Source organism: Vulpes vulpes, chromosome 13 (genome assembly GCF_048418805.1).
Source record: "Vulpes vulpes isolate BD-2025 chromosome 13, VulVul3, whole genome shotgun sequence".
In the NCBI taxonomy this organism is placed as follows: Eukaryota; Metazoa; Chordata; class Mammalia; order Carnivora; family Canidae; genus Vulpes; species Vulpes vulpes.
In genome coordinates this window covers 9,308,736-9,333,160 of record NC_132792.1, presented here as the reverse complement: position 1 = coordinate 9,333,160, position 24,425 = coordinate 9,308,736, and the positions used below count along the sequence as shown (strand labels likewise).

The 24,425-nt window shown below is 43.3% G+C and overlaps 1 protein-coding gene across 4 annotated transcripts in view; it reads right to left on the bottom strand.

The window, feature by feature from the left end:
* ADCY8 (adenylate cyclase 8) overlaps nucleotides 1-24,425 on the bottom strand; it is a 204,919-nt gene that overhangs the window by 71,895 nt on the left and 108,599 nt on the right. For 2 of the 4 annotated variants that reach the window (XM_025993463.2, XM_025993464.2), the window contains exons 7-8: nucleotides 23,321-23,591; nucleotides 5,342-5,539 (exon numbers count right to left, since the gene is read on the bottom strand). In XM_025993463.2, the coding sequence (XP_025849248.2) occupies nucleotides 5,342-5,539; nucleotides 23,321-23,591 (469 nt within the window). The remainder of the gene's footprint in view (nucleotides 1-5,341; nucleotides 5,540-23,320; nucleotides 23,592-24,425) is intronic. The other 2 variants (XM_025993465.2, XM_072733907.1) reach the window with 1 other exon arrangement.

The window sequence follows — 24,425 nt, the reverse complement described above, 5'->3', positions numbered from 1 at the left end:
ATTAGCCTCCTAAAATGCACACATCGAAAGCATAAATTCCCGTAAACCAATTCTGAAGTATGTGTTAAACTTAGTTTAATCTTTACTCGCAATGAGGAAGGTGGCAATAACTATTTGAACACTAAGCTTATTGAGGTCCCTCTGAGTACATGTCCCTGTTTACTGAGCTCTCTTCAGGCACTACAGGTATTGGGCTGGTTTATCTGGCCTGAAAACATCCATAAATAATTATAATTAATTGTCTTCCCCACCCTAAGCTTCACAAGTAATAAATAAAGAGCCTTGTCCTAGAAGAGAAATGAGGACCAGAGGCTGATAAATGTCCCCTTCCTCTAAGTGTTGAGGGGTTAAGTCTTTCGCTATAGATATAAAGAATACTCACAAATCAGTAACACTGAGGTGAGCACCTCAATGAAAGATGACAATTAAGACAAATGCGCCAATCACAAAGGGAGAAATAGAAAGACCAAAACATAAAAACATGTACAGACAGACTTCCAGCCTCAAGAATAATTTAAAAAAAATAAAAGCGACAGGGAGGTGCTCTTTCTTATCAAAGTGGCAATTTAAAAGTAAAGGCACCATTTTGACAGCAATTTCTGAATGCACATCATGTATTTTTATTTTTTTTTAATTTATTTATTTATGACACCCCCCCCCCACACACACACACAGAGAGAGAGAGAGAGAGAGAAGCAGAGACACAGGCAGAGGGAGAAGCAGGCTCCACGTAGGGAGCCTGACGTGGGACTTGATCCCAGGACTCCAGGATCTGGCCCAGGGCTGAAAGCGGCACCAAACCGCTGAGCCACCCAGGCTGCCCAAGTATTTTTAAATGTATGTTCTCTTGCTGCCATTTTTAGGATCTTATCCCAAGGAAAGAATTAAGCATGGATGTATGATTTAACTAAGAAAATGTTTACTGCAATGCAGTTTATAATCTGTAACAGTGAAAATCTGGGTAAAAAGCCCCAAAATGGTTAAAACATGCAACAAAGTAGTATGTAGTTACAAATTGTTTTGCAACTGCATATTTAATAACATGGGAAAAGGCTCAAGCAAAGAGTGCTTAACAGTGCTTCACAAATCATGTGCAACATGGTCCCATTTTAATAAAAAAAAATTTCCTTAGATAAGTATACAGAATCACAGTCATGAAAGTGTAGTTTGGCAGATGCCAAAATGTTGACAGTGGTTATCCTGGGTCGAGAGATCACTTTCTTCTTTCTGTCTTATATGCTTGGCATAAGCTTTTGTTAGTAAAAAGGCATTCATTTTTTATAAGAAAAAAGTCACATATAAGAAAAGAAAAAAAAATCCAGTATGGTCAACAGTATTTGACAAACCTGCCATGCTTCTACATCCCTTTACCATAATTCTAATTTTTATTTGCTCCTGAGATCTGTAGCTCTCTCAGGGAATTCTTAGCTTGAGGCTAAAGAAGGGCATGGGATTTTTCTGTGATTTTGGGGAAGACCTGGAGGGGATCTTTGATGCCTGGATAATGCCCCCCACTTCCATCCAGGGGTCTGCCCAGGAAGTCCTCATGGGGTTGCTGGGAGCTAGAGATGCTAAGAGCCATGAGTTCTAACCTGGCTGAGGCCCAAGCCCTGGCTCGTTTCTTGTTACCCACACTGGTGAGTTTTGAAAGTGAAGGGAGATGCTACTCATAATCACAATGAGGAAATAAATGTCTTGGGCAAACCAGAGAGATAAGGGAACATGTGCTGCCCAAACTTGGTGATGTCACGAGTCATGAGCATGCTGCTCTGAAGCTTAACTCAAAAGATTCCTCTCTGTGTGTGTGTGTGTGTGTGTGTGTGTGTGTCCATGAAATGACAGGATAGGGTGGGAAGAGAACTTCACAGTCTTCTCTCCTGAAGCTCCACTGTCAAGAGTCATGTCTCGATACCAGCTACAGGAGTCAAGACAGTCTCCTCTAAACTTCTTAATTTGAGCCTTCGTTCATTCAACAATTATTTGTACAGCAGCACGAGGTCTATGGAAGTCCTATTTCACATAACACCATTGGTAGAGATGCCCATTTTTATAAGCGAATGGGATCAGGAAACGTCCGAATGACATTTCGGAGGAGCTTTTCTGTTCCCTAATTCACTATAAAAATGGGGAGGAGAATGCATTCCCTTGTTCACACATCTCATTGTTCAAACAAAATGAAGCCTTTTCTTCCCCATAAAAATTCTAATGGTAAAAATCAGGGTTTCCATTTCCTATTTTCCTTTCGCAAAACATACTTTTATAGTCCAAACTTGCTCCTGAGAAGCCTTTTCTTCCCCATAAAAATTCTAATGGTAAAAATCAGGGTTTCCATTTCCTATTTTCCTTTTGGAAAACATACTTTTATAGTCCAAACTTGCTCCTGAGAAGCAGGGTAGGGCAGTGGGAGGAAAGAAGTTTTTGGGGTCACAATACTGTATGCGATTCTAACATGCACAATTTTCCCCTCACCTTTTAACATTTCTGAAACCAGAATGCATCTTTCGTTCTTAAAGCCTTGCTTCTGCTGGCCAGCAGGGGGCAACATCAACCCAGGACCTCTTCACATCCAATTCTCTGCCTGAGTTTTTTTAAAGACCATGTTCAGTGTGTGAAATCAAGCACTAAGGCTACGTGGATTCCACTTTGGAGCTGAACCTCTTGGACAGTTCCTTATTATTTTTTTCTTTCTAGCCAATTCCAGGAGATGGGCATGTGGGTTTCCTTACCCCCTTTAACTGCTGGGTGGGATTTTTTTTTTTTCCTGTCCATCCTTACCTCAAGGGGTAAGCCCAGTTTATCAGGAGGAGTTCCCTCCAGACTCCCCATACTGGGGTTTTCTTACTTAGCGCTGCATAGAAAATGGGGCATCTCATGGTTGATGGTACTTTAAAGTCAACAGAATATTGCAGCCAGATTTTGAGATCTATGACATCTACTTAACCTCTCGGTGGCTCAGTTTCTCTTCTATAAGCAGGATAGTAATGTTTTTCCGAGGATCCGATAAACTGATACACATAAACACCAGGCACACAGTAGATGCACACTGATATTCTTCCCCAGTTCTAGAACCTTATGGACTTGAAGGCACTGTGTTAATTCAGCTAAGGTTACAGGATTCTTTCTTACTTACTTTCTCCCCAGAACCCCCTACCCCTGCCTCCCACCTATCCAAAGTTCAAAGAGGAGAGAATGAAGATACCACAGAATTGTTGCATTTATGCCAAGGCCTGGGAGAGAACAAGCCCCGGGATTCCGAGGAGAGACAGTGTGGTGAATAGACCAGACAGTGGCGGGGGGCTCACAGAGGGCTGAGATCGAAGGCCCTCTACAGACAGGTGGATTTTGGGTAGGCCACCTAATCATTTCTCCATGTCTCCATTTCATCAAGTATAAAATAAGGCTCATAACAGCACTCACTTCACACTAATTGTTAAGTGAATTTGTGCTACCAGCTTGGAATAGTGCCTGGTATTTGGTAGACACCCAATGGTTATTACTTATTATATATCCTCTGCTCCACAGTAATGCAGACCCTAGAGAGAGAGTCTCAGAGCAAGAGTCAATGAAGAGTGTCTCTGCGACAGGAGGAGAGTGACTGTTTCCTGATGTGTCCCACTGTCCTCACCATGAGGAACCCAGGCGGTGCAGAGCCCACGCTGGATAGTGCAAGGTTGGACTGTCAGTGGGCAAATCCCCTCATGTTGGTTCAGGATGCTACACTTTGCTTCACCTAGAAGAATCTCTCCTGTGCTCAGAAATCAATCTCAGACACTTTATGCCCTGCATCCACCCCCAGATCCACCTCTGCTCCACCACCAGGTCCTGCAGATGAGATGCAGACATTACTGAATAAAACACATTAAAAATTATCTACAGTCTGCAAGGGTCGGGTCATTAGCGGAGCAAGTACATCTTTAGCAAGAATGAACAAAAGGATTTTATATAGCTCTGGATGTAGGCATTTACCCAGGCTAACTGAGTAGATTCTTTACCAGGTCACCCTTTTTTTTTTTTCTAACTCCTTCGATGTGGCGACCATGGAAGAAAATGTCTTTGATTTGGACCTTAAGCCCTTCAATATATTACAAGTAAGAAAAGCCTACTTGCTATTTGGGAAGGAGGGTTGTTCAGTGAGACACAATCTTTTGTCTCCTTTTGCTTTGTTGGTACACAAGCACAATCCATTTCAAATTGTGGGCCAGAGGTGAAGATGTTAATTTTGGAGTTTGCAACCTTCAGTTAGTTAATCACAGAAACTCATCGAGAACAGTGCATGTGCACAGAAGTGTGAATTCTCCAAATCGAGGAAAGCGGAATGTCCCAGGCAGCTGAGCAAAGTAACAACAACAACAGAAAATTGCTCACTGGAGCTTCTCAGAGTATTGGATCAAACTCCTGAAATTTGCTGGTAAGTTCCCTGCTGCTTTTGCCTGAGGCTCCTGCAGAGGCCAAGCACCTCCTGTGCTCATCAGGGAAGGTCTGTTAGCTCCCATCAGTGCAGAGGAGAGCAGCCCAGATACGAGGGACAGCACTTGCCTCCTTATCCTACAACCTTTACAGTTAGTTGGAAGCGAGGGCAGGACAGAGGCATGGGAAGGCATCGTTATCAGTATGGTGATGGCTGCCCTTTTTGGACACTTACCCTAATCAGGGCATTGCCTGGAGCCTCTGCAACAGCATAATTGGGAGGCTCGTCTGTTATCCTCACTGTGCATTGAGAACTCGTGCTCAGGAGGCTGCTTCACTGAAGGTCCCCATGGCAAGGAACTGGCGAAGGTGGGATTCCAACCCAGTGCTGAACCCCACTACCTGCCTCCTGTTCACTAGGCCTACACCAGGGGGTCTCTGAGCCAGCAGACAACTGGGAAAATGGGAGAAGACGTGTCTGTCATCTAAGAAAGGCAGTGGTTTTTTTTTTTTTATCACTAATGCTTGTGTCAAGTTATTGGGTTTCCTCACACATCATGTGAGAGGGTTACGACCAACACGAGTTCTCTTAAAAGCAAAAGCAAGTGGGTGCTACTATCATGCAGGGTTAAAAAAATCCCCAAATCGAGGGAACCTCTCTATTCTTTTAGTTATCTTCTCCTTAAGGAGCAAAGCTGAGGCCCTCTTCATCTAACCAGCATCTCCATTCATGGCCTTCAGTCTACTCATGATTTGCAAAGAGAAAAAGAAAAGACAGCACCAGACCAAACCAAACAAACAGACGACAAACACACAAATCATCACTGCAGCCCCGGGGCTCACTCTTTCGCTCGCTCTCTTTCTCTCTCTGGTCCCGTGAACATTTACGACAAGTAACTTCAGAAAAAGAGCCACTATAGAGACCCAGCTCTACCTTGTGCTCCAGGCTGGAGTCTTTAAACATCAGTGAGAATGGCTTGATATGCTCTCTTCTCAATTTATCGCCACTCCGCAAGTCGATGGTATGTTCTATTCTCTTGTTAATTTCCTCAGGCCCAGACTGGACATGCAAAGCTTGTGCAAGATGGTTTGGAAGTAGATTTATTGAATTTCTTGTTAGGGCAGCCAGAGTCTAGGGGGAAAGCACATGCAAACACAGTAAACCTGCGAGTCCCCTTCGGGTTAAAAAGAAATGCAATGTGTTTAGATAAGGTTGCATTGCAAACAGTAATAGCACTCGGAGCATGCAGTCGTATTCAGTGAAACCTACAGAAGTCCATCAGTTAGCGTTTGCTTCAGAGAAACACACCGTGGCAAAATATCACATCAAGGGGGACACTTGCCTGTCCTCTAGGTAGGTGCACTGAATTCCTTTGGTTTGGGTATTTCAAGGGTTGTTGGCTTGGAGATGTTAATCAAGACCCTTTCTCTAACCAGGCACATGCCGGGGATGAGAGAAAGAGAGTCAACAGAAATAACAGAAAGTAAAAGAGCTGAAAAAAAGCCCACAGAAATGATTTTCTCCCACCGAGCAGAGTCCACGCTTTGGTGTGGTCTTTCCTTTAACCGTGGTGGAGAGACTGGGAGACCCAGGGCTTGCATTTTTTTGTTTGTTTGTTTTGGGCATTCCTCATGGTCAGAGAGCCAAACGTGCCAGGATCTCCTCCTTAAATTGGAAGATGGTTAGATTTTTGCACTTCACAAATTTGGTTTTCCACCCCCCCGCCCCATAGATCATGATATATCTGTATCTTCACATAGATATATGTGCTTAATTTCCATTAGGCAAAAAAATGCAAGCAGCTGTGCCTCTCACCATTTCCCAGGGATAAACAGCATGAGGTGGGGAAAGGCACGGCCACCCTGGCTGGTCACATGGATGCAGCAACAGCACTGGCTTTTACGATCCGCCAGGTGTGGCATGGAAGCTCCTTGTCTCCTGCTCTTTCTGCGGCAGGTGACAACACCAACTGGCTGCATCGAGCCAAATGCAGTGCTTGCTCGCAGCTCCAATTTAAGACAACTGCTTGGACAAACCAGTGGGAGCTGGAGCTGAAGGGATATGGGGACGGGGTGCCCATCTCCTCCTCCAGGAGATTTCCCAGGATGTGGTGCATTTGTAGAGTCAGGAAGTGAAAATGCCTTGCCTCTGTACACGCTCACTGCATCTGCTTTTCTCTGCCAGCCTCCCAGCCTGGGCAGCCTGTGGGAGCCAACGGAGCACCTGGGATGCCCTCTTGCCCGAACCCTTTGTGTATCCATGAGCCTCAGAGATACATGCTCAAGAGCCTGCGGCGCATCTACAGCCTGGTCAGATCCTCTGACTCCAGAGCCAGAGGCAGGGGCTTTGAGCTCATGGAGATCTTCTAGCCAATTCCATAAGGAGTCTTCCTATGGTGCTGTTAGACTCTTCATTTTAACTTTAATGGAGATGGTCAGTGTAACTCAAATTCGAGGTCTCTAAAGAACTCCAAAGGAGGGTTTTTATCACCAGTAGAATTTACTGAAACCCTTTCTCCAGCCCAGGATAAAGGATGGAGTTGCATGTGCCAACATTAGAAAGTAAAGTACATGCCCATAGGACGCTGAAGCAGTTAATTTCAGCTCTGAATACCAAGGAGGCTACTGCAGAGAAAAAGATAGATGTTAGGGGGAGGTAAGGCAGGATGAGAGGTGAGGAGGGCTGGAGCAGGGAGAAGGAAGCAGGGACCAATGTTCCAGAAAATTGAACAGCACGAACCATGCAGGGCCAGAGGGCTTGAGCCCCTGGAACTAAATGCTGTTACAACAGCATCTCAGAAAGGCCACACTGTGCAGCTCCCACTGGTTTCTTCGGCAGAAATTCTTTGCACACAGTTTGGAAAATGATAAGATTGAGTTCTCTGTCTTGGAGAGAGGAGGGAAAGCCCTCATGCTGCTGTTGTCTGGGTGTGCACTTTCACCCTCTGGCTTAGAGGTGCCAAATGCTCCCCCAGCAAGTGCTTGGAGCTGGGGCCAAACAGCTGGACCTGGAATTGGCTAAGTATCAGCTCATCATATTCATTATTAGGTATTTCTTTCTCTCCCTGACATTTTAATTTTTCTTGCAGTTTTCCTTCTGTGAACGAAATTGATCCTACCTACTCTATCAATCCCTCATGCCTTCACCAGCTGTTGTGCCTCTGGTTTTCACAGAGAAGGGGAGTTGCAAAAATATTTTTGGAGCCAATTTATAAATTACAATAGCAGCCACCAGTGCCATAACAGCTGTCTGGTATGACCACCACTTTATAAAATAAAGGGCATTTTTTTTTTCAACAAGAATGCTATACTCCCGATACAAAGGACAGTCCTTTACATTGAATGTATATAAACTAATGGATAACTCTGCTTTGCCCTCATTTTTCTTATGTTGATCAGCACCGGTGAAGATGTCGTGAGGGATCGACTCCGATCTATAAGCAGCTCTTCAGAAAACCAGCAATACATATTGCTTTCTGGTTGCCTGTACAATTGGCTGCTTCAGAAGGCAGAAACCAGCTAAAGTCACCTGTCAGAGCTTTCCTACCCTCCCCACACACACGTACAGTTCTATCAGCTGTGTGGCTCCTTCAAATAAAAGAGAAGCCTGGAAGCACCTCTGTTTTTTTCATCATTATTACCAGGTTACAGTGAAAAGAGCTGGGAAGGAGCCCTGGTATCAACATGTCAATGATACTGCCCTGGAGAATTCTTTTCTTATCCAGGCAATTATTTTTATTCTTTGCAATTATATCCCTAGGATTTTATTGCAGTAGTCAAGTGTTCAGGGGACCCGTTCCTGATCATTTGCTTTGTCAATGACATATGACCATCATACCTGTTGTTTGACCAGCAATCTCTCTGGTACCCACCTCACAGCTTCAGGATGTATATGTTCAAGGGAAAACTAGCATCAACTCGAGGTGTCAAGTGAATTGGAATTAAGGAGGGAAACCATCTGCTTTCATTCACCCTGTCCCCACCCCCATGCACCATTGCAAAGCATGGATGGCTTTGGGGGTGACTATGATTCGAGATGATCTGGGATACCTCTCCTCCTCTATTAGTGATGACCACTAAGCTTTGATCAAGTGGGATACGGCTGCTGACACCAAGAATCCATGTGCTGATAACCCTCCCGGGGATTCATTGATAAGTCGTATTGGGGAAATGTGTAATGGGTCTCATGTGAAGAGTTAGAGTCATTATGGAACCAGTTATTTTTAATAGAACAGGCCTTTTTCTCTTTTTTACGATGGATAGCTGCAGTGGGAGCAAGATTAAGATCATGTTAAAAAATAGCATAAGCTTTCAAATAGGATTCTGATTGCAATTGACCTCTAAAATGTCAAGATTTTTCTTTTATGTAAACAACTTAAGCAGTTGGCTAGGAATAAAGAAACAAATGGATGAAATGGAAGGAAATGGGAAATGCCTGGAGAGTAATAGAATCATATATATATATATATATATACACACACACACACACATACACACACATATACACACATACACACACAATTGAATACATATATCTGAATATATGTTTCAATGTATAACTGAAATACATATTATGCTTCCATACAATCCTAAATGTGTATCCTCATTTATTGACCTCAGCTGCTGTTTCCAGGTATTTGGGAGGTCAGACTGGAGCAGCAAGGTTAGGAAATTACAAAGGTTGCTGCTGAGCTGGCCTCTCAGATAGCTGGCTATCTGAGTATCTTCACAAAAAGGCACTGCAGCCCTGGGATTTATCCTAAGCAAGATCTGCACCCTCCTGACACATTCCAATTACCTCCTTACTCATAGGCACTTAGGACAGATCAAAGCCCAGATGAGAACCAGGGCCCCTTCTCCCAAGTTTCTGAACATAAGGTCTGCCTGAGAATCTTGGGGTTTGGGTGACAATCACCATCACAGGCTCCAGGTATGCTTGTGTAAACTGCATTTGAATGGACTGGAGCAAGCCATAAATCCTCTTAAACTCATCATCTGGTTTTGGCCCATGACTTTTCTTTGGCAATTGTCTTATACTTTATACATAGTGAAAATCTATTATTCCTACCACCCTGTCACTTCATGGATGGCCATGAACTTTGGTATCCCTTAATCAGGTTGTGTCAGAAAATAAATTCCTCCCAATAAGATTTCAGGCTAAAGCCGTACCGTCCAGAAACATCCAGTGTTGTTGAGTCTGAAACACTTTAGCTCTTAGGGGTCACATATTCTAATCCCCAAATACCCTCTAACACATCCCTAGAGACACTGTAATCAGCTGACACAGCTGTAGTGTTGGCAGTTGGGGAGGTCATCGTCATCATTAATTCTCCTAGCTGAATCTTTTCCAAAAAACTTGCTCCAAAGAACACAGAATGAAGGGATGCTTCTTTACAAAATGGTTCTGAGGACCAAGCAGTTGAAGAAATATGGATCCATGACTGTTTATTGCCATCTCTCCTTGCCAGTCCCCCTGAGAGAAGGAATTCTCTTTTGTTAATTTCTTTGACCCAGAGTGCCTATGCCAGTCAGTACCCGGCACTTAGCAGCCACTCAGCACGTATGTTGCATGAACAACTCTTACGTCCTCCTATTGGAGACTTACAGCACACATTATCGAAATTAAGGTACTGTTAAGTTCTGCAGAAATGAGATTTTAAAACTCTGCATTTGCCAAACTTAGAACCACAAGATTTGTTTTTTTGTTTTTCTTGAATCACCTCTACATGTTCCATGAAATACCAGGTGGGAAGCATTGGTTTTGGTTTGAAATTCTTTGCTGCTTTTGTTCACACTTTCTACCTGCGGACCTGTCTCTGATCCCTCAGGAAGATCCTATTAACTTCCTGTTATGTGCCCACCTTCTAGTGTATAGAATCAGACCCAATGCAAATGATATCTGACCTTGTGCCAGAGCCTAGACACCTGCCATATGACGCACTAAACAATGACTCAGCCCATTATATTTTATGCATTCGAACCCAGATTATCTCAGCTGCATGCCCTACCACTTCTTACAAAACCAGTTATACATCATCTTCTCCAGGAAGCCTGCTTGGGCCTGCATTTATCCTCAGCACAGCGGTTACCGTGATGTAGTGTAGTTGCTGTGTGTTTGTTTGTTCCTCTAGGTTCTGGTCTCCTTGAGGGTCAGGTACTGCGTTTTATCCATAACTCAGCCTTGAACATCTGGCATATTCGGTAGGTTCTTAATAAGGATGTGTGTAGTGAATGCATGCATGCATAAATGAATGAATGGCTGTCAGGCTGAGAAACTACATAGAACACTAGTAAGGGTATTGTTTCCAAACTCTTGCTATCAAAAATCATGTTATTTTTTCCCTATTCTCTCCCCAGTGGGCATTGATGGGGAAAGATTCTATTTAACAAACTGTGTTTATTAAATAAAAAGTACTTTCTTTTTCTACTATCCAATCAAATGCCTAGTCTTTGGTCAGCAGGAGATAAAAGGCATTACCACGCAGTTGAATACAATTCCAGCCAAGAGCAAGAGCCTTGAAAGACAGCCTTATGATGCTTGTCAACATGAGGTTTTATCCAGGATTCTAGAATCCAGAGAATGCCACCGCCCTCCCTTACTACCTCCCCGTGCTGGCCACTGAGGCACCAGAGGTCACAGATGACAAAATCAAAGCCTGGATTAACATCAGTTTGAGTGTTGGCCACAGGACAGCCTGAAGTGGAGGCTGAAGTCATCAATGAAAATGCCCCTGGGAGACGGACATGGCAGCCTTGAGATGTGGATGTTGATGGTTGTGATCGGGCTCCCACGGTATGGGCCAGCTTGTCACTGATGTGGGAAAGACCCAGAGAAAATGTTAAGTCCGGCAGGCTTGGGGCTTTCACTGTGCTGAGATGCTTCACCTTTTACCAAGATTCTGCTTGCTTCCAGGCTCAGGCTGAAGCCTGCACTAGGAAGCAGCTACAGCCAAGGCTTCCTCAGCCAACTGCTGCTCACCCCTCCATGGCCTCCATGGAGCATTTCCCTGTGCTCACCCTGGAGGCCTCTGCAGCTCTACATCAAACTTGCCACCTGCTTGATTTGGGTTGTGGAAAAGACTGAGGTTTTGCCTTTCACTTCCTACCCCACTTCCCAGGTCCTACAATCAGGCAAACGTGAGAAGAAATGGCCAGGAACAGACACTACGCCTGAATGATAGCACCCAGCTGCATATATTAGAGCTATTTTTTTCTCTGTTTATTAAAAAAAAAAAAGGACGCCTGGGTGGTTCAGCGGTTGAACTTCTGCCTTTGGCCCAGGGCATGATCCTGGAGTCCCGGGATTAGGTCCCACATCAGGCTCCCTGCATGGAGCCTGCTTCTCCCTCTGCCTATGTCTCTGCATCTTTCATAAATAAATTTAAAAATCTTTAAAATAAAAGGAGTTTTTTTTTTTTTTGGTTCCTTTTTAAAGCTCCCTTCTTAAGGAAGTTTTGAGGTGATCTAATCTACGATGATTTGCATTCAGGGCCTCAGGGGTAATGTTTGTTGTTGGGTTTGAAAGAGACACAATTTTTTCCTTCTCCAATCTAGGGATAGGGGAGCAGAAATTTCCTTAGATATGGTACATAACACTTTCCTGGGAAGAAGGTTTTCAGTGGCATCTGGGTAAGTACTGAGTTGGGGAACCCTTGGGGAAACATCTTTATGGGGCTTCCTGGAATCTACTGCATAGCTCTTCTTTCTTATAGGAATGGAAATGCTAGGGAACTGAGCCATCCTCCATATACAAGGTGTGTTAGTCAAGATTGTTGCAACTTTATCCATCTCCTAAGAGAAAATGAAGAATCACGTTCAGATCACATGCCTGGCAGCGCTTTAGTTAGGGATACCAGTTACTTCTCTTTTATGTTTTGTATTTCTGTCACAATAATCTGTTTTCCAAACAAAGCCAAATAATGGCCAATGATATCTGATTGCAGGAGAGGTCTATGTGGTATCACTATGGGAGGAGGTTTCAATAATTTTCAAAAGCTCATAGCTTCTGCTTCTAGAAATGAAATAACCAAGGGCAGAACTCTGCTGAAATATCAGTCCAGAAGTTTCCAACCAGCCTGTGCTTCTAGCAACCGTGCATAACCTGGTTCCCAAACCTCCATCGTGAGCACTCAGACATGAGTCTGGGGCCCAGACTACCTGGATAATCATTGCTTTTTGGGTTTAGGCAGAACTGAAAGTATGCAAATATTGTCTGGATGTTACATTTGATAAGGAACAAAGTTGTATGAAATGCTTTAATTGGCCTTTGTCACTTTGTGTCCTGAAATTTAGGATTAAGAGAATAAAGCAATGATGTAGGAGGGACCCCTACATCTGGTAGATCCCTCAAGAAGCATTTTCTAGAGTTTTCTACTTATCTGAAGCCCACAGTCTCACTCCTGACCTTTCAAGTAATATTGATAAGCTGGATCATTAAGACTGTTTCTTCATTTGGGGGTTGAGGTCTCAGACATGCTGAGCTCTCTTCCCCAGCGTGCTTTGCCTGACATTTAATGCTTTGCTCTTGCTTCAGTTCATCTTACTGGAGGTCCATGGTCTTGGACTCACTGGTTTTGGTTCTCTTTCAATGAAGCGTGGGCAAATAGTCAGCTGTGTCTGAACTTCCAGGCCAACCACAAATCCAGGTGGCAGGGGCAGGGCCCTCAGGATAAGAGGACTCGGAGCCCACAGAGGGAATCACCAGTATTCCAGATTTTGTCTCCAAGCTCTGGTCCAAGACCTCAAAGCCAGGTTAATCCAGGACAAGTGGTGTCTGACACTGATTCTGTGCTGCCTGAGAAGTTTGTCTGGCTCTGTTCAGCTGATCCTCTATTAAGCTAATTCAGGATTTCTTACTCTGATACTATCCTTTGAGTTTCTCAGAAAGATGCTCATCTCAGTATGGGAATATGATTGTGCTTGAGTCACTTACACACTTGGGCCATTTTTAATTAAAAAGAGCTGCTGAACCTCTGTAGGATTGGCTGAAACAGAACTTGGCACAACCATTCAGGTATGGCCACTTTGAAGCCATGTGACTTGAGGCAAGTTGCCAATCAAAGTTTTAGCTTTTAAAATATCACACCCAGTGTAATGTGTAGAATACATACGCAAACCCCAGCCCTCATCTCAGGGTCAGGTTTGAATGAGTGAGAGGGATGGGATGGGGTAAGTCCAGGAAAGAGACAGGGTTCCTGCTCAGGACATGACTCGAGTTGGGGAGACTCTGACACTAATGTGTTTGTTTATAGGGTCACAGGGCAGGTGTGGATCAAAATATCTGTAGCGCTGTAATAACTGGACCAAAATGTCATAGAGGCTGTGGCTGGAGAGGTAACCACTACCCACTGACCAAATGACCTTTGAGGTTACCAAAATAGGTACTTTCAGCTCAGGAAAGGAATCAACAAACATATCAGGACCTAAGTTACTGGGTTTTTGTTGTTGTTGTTGTTTTGTGAACCTCCAAGATGTAGATTTTTCAGAACTGTTAATGCCACAGGGGAAAACATGAAAGGGGGAGGGCAGCCCATGCTTGTGGGTAGAGTGTGTGTGTGTGCATGTGCATCTGTGCGTTCTTAGAAATTTGGAGAGAACTGAAATATGAGCATTACCTAAACATTTCTCTTTTGCAAAGTCTTGAAGTAATTTTTTCTTAAGAGTAGGAAATAAGTATTGTGTGAGTTGCTGATAAATGACTCATGTTTGGTGTTTTAAAAAGTCTGTCCATCTGAGGTGTTTTTCAGGCTCCTATTCTACAATTTGTTACTTAAATCTAGTTTTTTTTTCTTAAATCTAGTTATTGATGTTTTTTGCTAAAAACATCAATTTTTTTTTGTTTGCTATTGATGTAATTTGCTTCCTTTGGAGCTACAAATGACTGATCTTCAAGAACCCAGCCTTTTTTACTTCTCAGCAGGTATGGCAGGACAGAGCAAGGAAAAGAAGTTACTCAGGTCATGTTACGTCTTTAGGACTTTGTGTCTTCTTCTTAACTTCTCTACCATAGACTTTTCTACCGGATTATCTCACTAATTTAGCTTTTCTGGGCTGTTGTTATCACCAGTGTTTGTTTTTGAGTTTATCATACTGAGATACGGAGTCCCGAGTGGGTGCTACCACAGATGATGTATGAGAAGCCCTTACTTGTCATGGTGGGAGATCCTTTTGGGAACTAAAAATGTCATAGAATAGGAAAAATGGCAATGGAACCTAGAGGTTCCTAATGTGGAATTCATGACAGTAGTTTGGGACCTTGAGATGTGAGAAAACCTTTCAAAAAGTTGCATCAATGCCCCAGGAAGCACCAGGGCGATACCTTTTTGACCTTAAGTGAAGTAAAAATAAGTACGTGCATGAATAGCCAAGATGAGGTGGCTAAGGCCACAAGAAATGTCAAGTGTCTGCTCTGGGTGGGGGTGGAACCACCTGAGAGTGGTAACCCTGGTTTCCCCGTACAGAGCAGCAGCAATGGTGAGCTATGTCACATCTACCCAACTGCTTTAAAAAGTAGGAATGCAAACTCATTCATATCAAGTGCCATTTTGCGTGGGAAGAAAAACCTTCACACATATGACTTGCACTGGGTCAGAACAAGAAAAAGTATCTTCAGTGGGGAGAAGACAAAAGAAATCTGATGTAGCTCAATGAAGAAATTTTACATGAAGAGTCTTAACCTAGTCATTGGCTAAATTAGCACCAAGGTTAATACAACTTAGAACAGTTCAAGGAAATAAAGGAGTTGGGGGAAAAATTCAGATTTCTGTTCTTTCTCTTGCTGCCTATCTTCACATATGTAAAATATCATATATTAGGGGCACCTGGGTGGCTCAGTCGGTTAAGTGGCTGACTCCTGGTTTTGGCTCAGGTCATGATCTCAGGGTCTTGGGATCAAGCTCCACTTTGGGGCTTGAAGATTTCTCTCCCTTTTCCTCTGTCCCTCTCCCTAATTGTGCTCACTCGTTCTCTCTTTGAATAAATAAATCTTTAAAATTAAAGATTAAATCTGCATTCATTGGTTCTAGTTCCTCAGGCCACAGTTTTGTGACTCCCCAAACAACGAGTCATTCCCTGGCGAAAGTTGAGTCCAGCCAGTTTGTTTAGAAAGGTTTTAGCCAGTTATTGGCCATCGGAGAAGCACAGGCTGTGTGCTGTACCCTTGCCAACTATGGCACATTTGCAGGCTGGCAATGCCACATGAGCCACAAGCTCACTTCTACCTTTCTCTCTCCCACCTTAATCTAGCCCTGGAACTTCACAGAAAAGAAGGATGATTAGTCAAAGTTAATAGATCAAATTGCCTACTTAATCCACTCAATGCTCCCCGAAGGCTTCAAATCCACTTGCCTGTCTGAAGAGAGTGAAAAACCAGACCCCTCTAATGACTCTCCCCAGCTGAACTCAGAGGCTATCTTCTGAGTCAGGGCTAAGGAGAGCCTGGGGAGATTTGTTGTCAGAAAAAGTCGTGTTACGGGAAGAGGGCAGATGCACTGCAGGGAAATGTACAAAGTCCTCCATGTTCTCTACCCCCCCAAAGCCTGCAGATGTCCCATCCAGTGAACATCAAGGCTTAATCTGATGTTAAAATGGTTAAAAATAAGTTACTGATGGAGAAAAATTCATTTGTGATTTCCTGCCTACAAGATTGGATCTGGACAATTAGACATTCGGCAGCTTATCACAAAAGCAGCAAGGTCTGAGAACACACCTTCTTTCTCTTTAAAAGCAATACTCAATGTTGCAGGCGTCTTTAGGAGTAGGAATTTTAGATTGGAGTTCTCAGTGGGTGAGGGGAGTGTGGAAGAAGCAGGTGCTTCTTCTTGAGTAGCAGAAACCCACGCCAAGACAGTGGTCTTGCCATCCTCTCCTCCTGGGTTCTTACTCTTTCACCCTTGACCTTTCTCCTACTTGTGTGTGGATCTCAGTGTCATAGCCACTTCCTTGGGAGGGTCTTCCCCAATTACCCTACTTCAATTTTCTGCCCTTTGCCGATGCTGTCCTGTTATAATGATAGCAAGCTCACACTGAGCTTTTGACCTGGTGGTGATTCTCAGGGACAATGAGGTCTCTGCCAGCTTGGATCTCTTTTCTCATTTCTCTCCCCAGCCCCTAGCACAGCACTGGACAAGTGGCCTTCAGTCAATGAGCAGCTGGATAATGCATGAATGAATGAATGAATGAATGAGTGAGTGAGTAAACAAATGAACATCTTGGTAGGGAGTGACTTACTTGCTATCATCAGGTGGATGACAGAGGTAAAATAAGCTTGTGGACATTGGTTTGCACAAAAAAGGCACCTGCCACTTTGCCTCCTGCCCTTTAGGGGCAGAAACCCAAGTTAAGAAACCAAACCCCTGTGATCAATATGACTGAACAGAACATAATGATCATGTTGAAAGCAGGACACTGAAAGAAGGCAAAGCGTGACAATGTTTGTAATGATGTTTGGGTGTTTACCTCATATAGTCAAAATTCAACTATCCAGAATCCTGAGAGACAGGGTAGGTTTCTTCTCTAGTTAGGTAAGATTTGACCCCAAACACCTTTTTATTTATTTGCTTTAGCTTGTTGCTGAATTTGATATTGATGCCTTAAGACAGTTCAGTGGATAATAATTATGCTAAACTGCCATCCTCCACTAGGATAGCTGTAACCAGTGGATGTCCCCATTGCTTCCTGGTGAATTATGTGTTTCCTGGGCTTGGGAGGGTGGGATTCTGAAGCGTAGGTACAGTAAACTGTACTCACCAGTACAGCCACAGACCCCCTGGCCTGCACCTGGGGCTGAGAAATGGAATGGGCCAACGTCAGTACTTTAAGGAAGTGAAGGGATCCTCCAGGCAGACCCGCCCTGGTGCAGATGAGAACACTGGGTCTCAGAGGAGAGAAGTGGCTGTCAAAGGCCTGAAGGTAGTAAGTGGAGAGATCAGGGCTCTAACTTAGTTCTCTGGAGTTTTCCCTACCCACTCCCAATTGGGCAAATTTTGGGTCCTGCAGAGATCTGCCCCTAGACCACGAGACTCACAACTGACAGGACTAACTAGTTTAATACAAGGAGCCTGGGACCCTCAGCCTCAGGTCAACTTGAGGGTTTTGATTAGCAGGGCAACCACATGAGAATTCTTTTCTTTTCTCCCTCTGGACACAGAGAGCAGGGTCTAAGAATAGTCGCATCTGGGATTGAGGATGACATACTAACCCAATATGAGCCCACTCCCTCCACATCTAGTCTCCTGGGCTCAAAATTCTCCAATGTGAGTGGGGACTACATCAAATGGTGGGGTGTTGTTTTATTACTACGTACACAGGACAGACTGCCCAGCTTAGCCTTTGCCATGCCAACAGCTACCACATCAGGACATTCATGGGGTGATATGCCACCTAGTATGCCAGGACAAGCTCAAGGAATATCAGGTCATTTCCTGGAGCTTTCACAGAAAATTCCTAAATATCAGTGGTGACCCATCTTTAGAGGGTGCACACACACACACAGACACACACATACCCTTTTGAGACTGATTGACCTGGAAACAAAGTAGAAGGTAGAAATACAGCATCTAAAGGGGAAGCAGTGTGGCTTGATGGACAACAGTATGTGGCTTTTGGAGTCAGACATAACTGGGTTTAATTGCAGCCCTGCTATTTACCGGATACACGTCCTTCAGGGAATTAATGAATGTCTATGAATCACAATTTCCTCATTTGTAAGCCAGGCACGTCACACTTACCCTGTAAGGTTGGTGTACGCAAATTAAATGGAAAAGAGAGGAACAACACTCCCAACATGGTGCCCGACCCGAGACTCTTGACCCCTGTTAGCCTTAGTGATGCTGTGGATAGTTAGCTCTACCCCCAGCAATGAAGTGCGTTCGCATTTTGTTTTGTTGTGTGGAATACAGAAATTTTACCTACGTTTTCAGTCTTCACAGGGCCCACATTATTTTCATGGTAATAATGATGACCCAAGTCAGTCTGCGGTGTAGAAATGACTACTATAGACAATGAAGTAGCAAATGTATACTTTTCTCCAGATGATTCTTCTAAAAAGCCTGGAGGAGTAACAACAGCAAAATGTCTGCATTGGGATGCCACGGTGAATGTGAAAGGGATGGACGGGACAGTGCTGAGGATTGCACAGTATCTGAGGACAGACCCTTGGCTCTGACAGGGGGCTGGCTTCTGAAAGAGTAGCTGCGCCTCCCCTGGCCTATCATTTGTCATAAAAAATCAAATAAAAATGACTAATGACCTCACACCATACTTTTTACAGCGACAGGAAAGCTTCACTCTTTGGCAACCTCTTGAATTATTATGTCTACAATGCAGTCCATCTGATGATAAGTCCATTGTTGCCCCTAGAATCCATTTCCCACAAGGTAGCCAAAGTGATCTCTTAAAAATCAAAATGTGATCGTGTCACTGTCCTTCTTAAAACCTTTCTATCATTTTCCTTAGAATAAAATCTAAAACTGGCAAGCTTGCATGACTGAGTTCCCATCTCCTTGAACTTCATTTCATATCCCTTTCTTCTCTGCTTATGATGTTCTAGCCACAGGGCCTTTTTGCTCCTTTTCTAACACACCAAACTTTTTCCTACTCCAGGGCCTTTGCACTAGCAGGTCCTCTGTCGGCAAGGCTCTTTTTCTGTTATTTGCATCCATGGTCCTTTCAACACTCAAACAGAATCTTCAGAGGACTCTATAATCCTTCTACAGTATTCTATCCACCTGCTATTCATCTATCTCTACTTCTTTTGTAGCACTTACATGTTTTACTTGGTTGTCTGCAGTCTCCATTCCCTTAAAAGGCAAACTCCTAGAAGATAGGGACCAAGTTTGTCTCCTCACTACTAGATCCTCAGGATCTAGAATACTGAGTGCCTGTTAAATATCTAATTGAAGAAAAGCTCAAGCCCACAAACAGATTTTTAGATACAGCATGCAACCAGCAGGGAAATGTGATTTTTTACATAAGGACCATTTTCTTAAGTCTTAACTTAACATCCCAAGTTTTGTCTTTATTCTGAGAGATTCAATGACCCTGTTGATGACTCATCCAATAATCTCACCTTGAAGTTTCTGGACATCCTCCCCTAAATGTCAAAATTTTCATCTTTGGTCTACTTCAATGACCTACTTGTGCTATTACAATATTTACTTTCAATAGTCCACTTGTGATTTAAACTTCCTGCCTTCTAGTTTTCTTACTTTCCTTCCACCCAGAGGCTCAGAACACAGGGAGCCTCACTGGTAACCAAGCCTGGGTTCAGGAAGCCAAGACACCAAATCAATGAGCAGAACACCCACCCATGTCAAGAGTTAGGGATGCAAAGCATAAGTATTCAGCACGTCCAAGTACAACCTGGATACCAGAGCTCAGAGGGTTGAACCAGTAATTTTAACCCACATGGGTGCAGATACAGGGGAGGAAAGGGACATGACATCAGAACCAAGATAATATCTTCAGGTATAGACAGGGACTAGAAGATTCACACAAGGAGTCAGAGAGAATTCTTAGTGACTCCTCTTACTCTTTCAAACTACTGATAGACTCCTGAAATGGTCATCAGGAAGGGGAGAGGGGTTGCATTCTGGTTCTTCTCGGAGATCCAGAGCTCTGTGTTATCAGCTGTGACAAACTGGCTTCCAACTTCATCACCTCAACAAATCTGCCTCCTGCCAGTGATGTATTTCAATCTAATTCCAACTGGTAGATTTTAGTCTTCACCTTACTGGGCCTCTTAGTTATAGTTGACATTGTTGATCACCCCCTTCCTTCTCAGAATGCTCTGTTCTCCAGGCTTCCATGTCATCGCTTTCCCTTATTCTCTCTCGATCATTTTAACTGCTTCCTGTCTGTCATGGGATCCTTTCACTCTTTCACCTCCTGCCTGGTGCCTCCCAGTATCCGCCCTATGCCATATTCCCTAGTGCTTTCATATTCTGTGCTTTCAGTGACCATGCAAATCCTGATGACTGCCAGATTCACCTCTCTTGCAGTGCTCTTTCATGCCAGAGCTTCAGAAGTATGTGTCCAATAGCCTTCTGAAAATCTGTCCCTGATCCATCCCAGGCACCTCAAGCTCAACGTGTCCTGAACTGAAATCCTTGTGTTTCTCTCCAGTGTCCTTCTATTCCAGGAGTGCTTATTTCAGAGGGCAGTTGGGCCATTGACCCCGTCACTCAGGAAAGAAACCTGGACATCAAACTCAACTGGTTCCTCTTCCTTGCCACCTGTCACTATCATTTCATTCATTCATTCAACAAACTGTAATCAAGCCCTTCCATTTACCAGGTAGTGTTCTAACTGCTGGCTAAACAGTAGGTAAGTGAACTATGTAACCTCTGTCTTCACAATGCATGTAAGCTACTGGCTGACTTTACCTCTAAAGTATTTCTTTCCTCTGCTTCCCCTTCTCTTTTATTACTAGCAGTAGCTGGCATATAATAGAGGCTCAATTAATCTATTGAATGAATGAATACATGAGAATGTAACTATCTGAACATCTGCTGTCTACATAGTACAGATTATGGCTCAGCATCCTGATGTCATTAACAATATTTCTGAGCACACATTATGAATTAATAGAAGCCAAAACATCTGGCCAATTTAGCTGGAAAAGCCCCAGTGAAGCATTAGTATGTTTTATCTGTGCTATGCAAACACTCAGATGGTCTGGACTTTCTGTGGAACTGACTGGGTATTTGGCAGAGTGCAGGCTCAGCCAGACCATTCCTGATCTCTACCAGGTGCATGTCATGTTTCAGAGTTCCAAACACAGCTCACTGACTTCTAGAGCTAAGCTTAAGTACAAACTCTGAGAGCTTGTGAGCATTTCAATCAATTCAGTCATTTCCACTTGGTTATTTATGAATATCAATACACATTCACTGGCTTTTAGGTCTGAAGGCATCAAAATGAATTGAGATTATTCATGCTGAACATGGCACAGATGTGTTATATCCAGGCAAAACTCAGGCATCACAAGAAGTACATGGTATGGTTAAAGACCAAGATTAATAATCATTGACTGATAATGACATGTCATCGCAGCTATTTCATAACACCAGCAAATATCTGCAGGAAATCAGCAAAGAGAGTATTTCAACTATTCCTCTATAATTTTACCAGATGGATGAATCATGACATAAAACCGAGCATCTCCATCTCGCTCTTCTTGGTTCTCAACTATTAGTGGCAAGGTTAGTTACCTCAGAAATTAGAGCAATTAGGAATTATCCCAATTTCTACAGTTGGCTTATATAGGAAGTTTTTCCATTGGAATGTTCAAAAACAAAAACAATAAAACCAAGAGAGAATTTTATGCAGAGTTACTGAGGTATCCAGGTTGAGGCACGTTATCTCCTTCCTCTTAATAATCGGCATTCAGGCTCCAGCTAACAACAGGCAGAGGGAGCAGGGAGGACAGTCGGATGGCCATCCACCCACTGCAGCAAGTGTACAAGACCATTATTGTGTATAACAGCAAACCGTACCATGCATACCAATCCAAGGATGGAAAGCAGTAGGTGCTGAAATCAGTGATGACTTGTGTGGACATATAATTTGGAAGGGTGGAATTAAACACTCACAAAAGAAAAGTGAAGACCTAAAGGTAGACTCTGACAAGGCATGCGGGATTCACTGGACCTACATCCTTCCCCGTTGAATCTGATCCATGTTCTGTAGCTTCTTCACACAGAACTGGAAAGAAACAGGTTAACCTGGACTCAGGTGCCCCATCCATTTTTCAAAGGCAGAAGGAAGAGGGAAGACTTTGAACATTTTAACCTTCTCCATTTTAAATGCCTGATAAATTTTTCTTATCTACCAGTTAACAAGAAAAGTTTAGGTCCATGGATTAGAACAATGAACTCATTTACATCCTCATAAAGCTGTTGACACTTTTCACAGTGCTTTCAGCTTTTACTTGCCTCAGGATCCTGTCAGAAATTGTTTCCAAGTCTTATATGTTGGCTTTTGTTTGTTTCTTTTAAAAAGTATGATGGAGCTACACCATGAACTTACATGAATTTGACTATCTGTACGTGGCCTAAATGATTAAAAGTAAACTCCAAAGAGAGCAGGTGATTTTGCCCAGGCTCTGGACAAGCACACTGGGGACAGGAGCATCTCTGAATCCCTCTGATTCTCTCCCTCATCAACCTTATTTCTCCAGTACAGCTCGGAGTCTGAGCAACTCACTGGATTTAGTGTGATTCTGGTAGTTGGAAAAAATAGTTTTTACAATAATTTGTACAAAATAATTTTACAATAATTATTGGTGATTTACCCCTATGTATGGACTCTCTGTAGCCCTATCCCTTATTTAAGATGCAAATCCACACTAAATAGGAATAGAACTACGTGGGTGGCTTTGAAATTGCCGGTTACTCTTGAAGTTCTCATGCTTACCCTTGGCATCACTTGATACTGCTTTTATATTCCTGGATCAATGGTACCCTTTTGATTTTAAATTTCAGAGGGCAACTCAGAACTCCTGGCATCCTAGCTACCTAAGGAATGGCATTCTCATGGACTTGATCCATGGACTTTTGTTGTTAGGTTAATCACATCAGTTTTCCCAGTATGAGTAATTTTGCAGGGAGTTGAGGATGGGGTGGGAATTATAATCCACCTTCACATCACATTTATTTTCAGCTACGTCAAAGAGAGAGAGAGAGAGAGAGAGAGAGAGAGAGAGAACACTGGGAACCCTCTGATATTTCTGGCATTTCCTGAAATTGCATACATAGCTTAAATCTGTCCTGAGGAGAGATGTTTAATCATTTGCAATTATGGTACTCAGCCCAGAAAGGTTAAAGATGAATTGGTTTTCTCTGAATGCGTTTGGGCTGGGGTTGCACTTGAGCATGCATTCATGGCTAACCAGAAGAAGGAAGCCAGGACTTACATTCTGTTTCCCCACTATGTTATCAAAGGGCAGTTCGGGGCTCCAGGATCCTTCTGTGAACGTTGCCCCACTGTTTCTCCTGTCTGAGGAGCTCACCGACTCCTTGACAATGTCTTCGGGCAACGACAGCAGACTCTCCTCAGGCTGCTTAATCAAATAGGTCTCTATATTATGCTTCCTCAAGAATTCGTTTCTTTCTTTCCCATGACCCTCTTCCACATTATAGTCACCGTTGAGGCAGTCCAGCGTGGCTTTGGAAATGTGAATCCTCCTGTGTGCACAAAGCATAGGTCATTATACACTCCTGGGGTGGCCTTCAAAGGCCATCGCTGTTGGTTGTCCTGTGCAAAACCAACATCAGGGCTACCCATAGGTACTAAGACATGCTCTCAAGGACAATATGCACTCCCTTGAAAAAGCAGAAAGAATAAAAGAAAACAGGAGTACAAGCACAAATCAATGAACAGCGTATTGCTGACTTTACCTCAAGGGGCACTGCAGCCTCCAATAAAATACAGCCCTACTGAGTTATACCTAAGCACTTCTTTTGGCTTTTCTTATGACTGTCATCAGCCTGATCCCAGCAACCTTCAAGAATCAGTGATTTTTTGGTGTTGTTGACTGTATTGTGAAAACAACCTACATACATGTTTCTGAACCCAAGAGCAATCACTGCTCAAATCACCATTCAACAACAGCAGTTCTCTTAGTGTCCTGGGACTTACCATTTTAATTTTCATGTATTTGTGCCTAGAATCTTCAACTTGTCTATAATCTTAGGAACAAAGGCAGGTCTTATAAGTTCATGGGGCTGCATAGAGGGTCTTATAGAAAAACTCTTTAAGATGCAATTTCCTCTATAAGGTGTATATGGCAAGGAGCAGGGAGCAAAGCTGTGAACACAGGTAGGCAGATGGCTGGCTAGGCTCACTCACAAGGTAAGTGACTCATTACTGCATCATCACCGTCTCACATCTCATGATCCAAGTTGTTATTTTGTTACAGCAAAACAACAGATGACATCAAGACTTAATGATCCTTAAGGATCAGACTTGACTTGTGGGAACTTCACATGGTAAATCCTTCGGGGAAGAGTTTTTCTGTC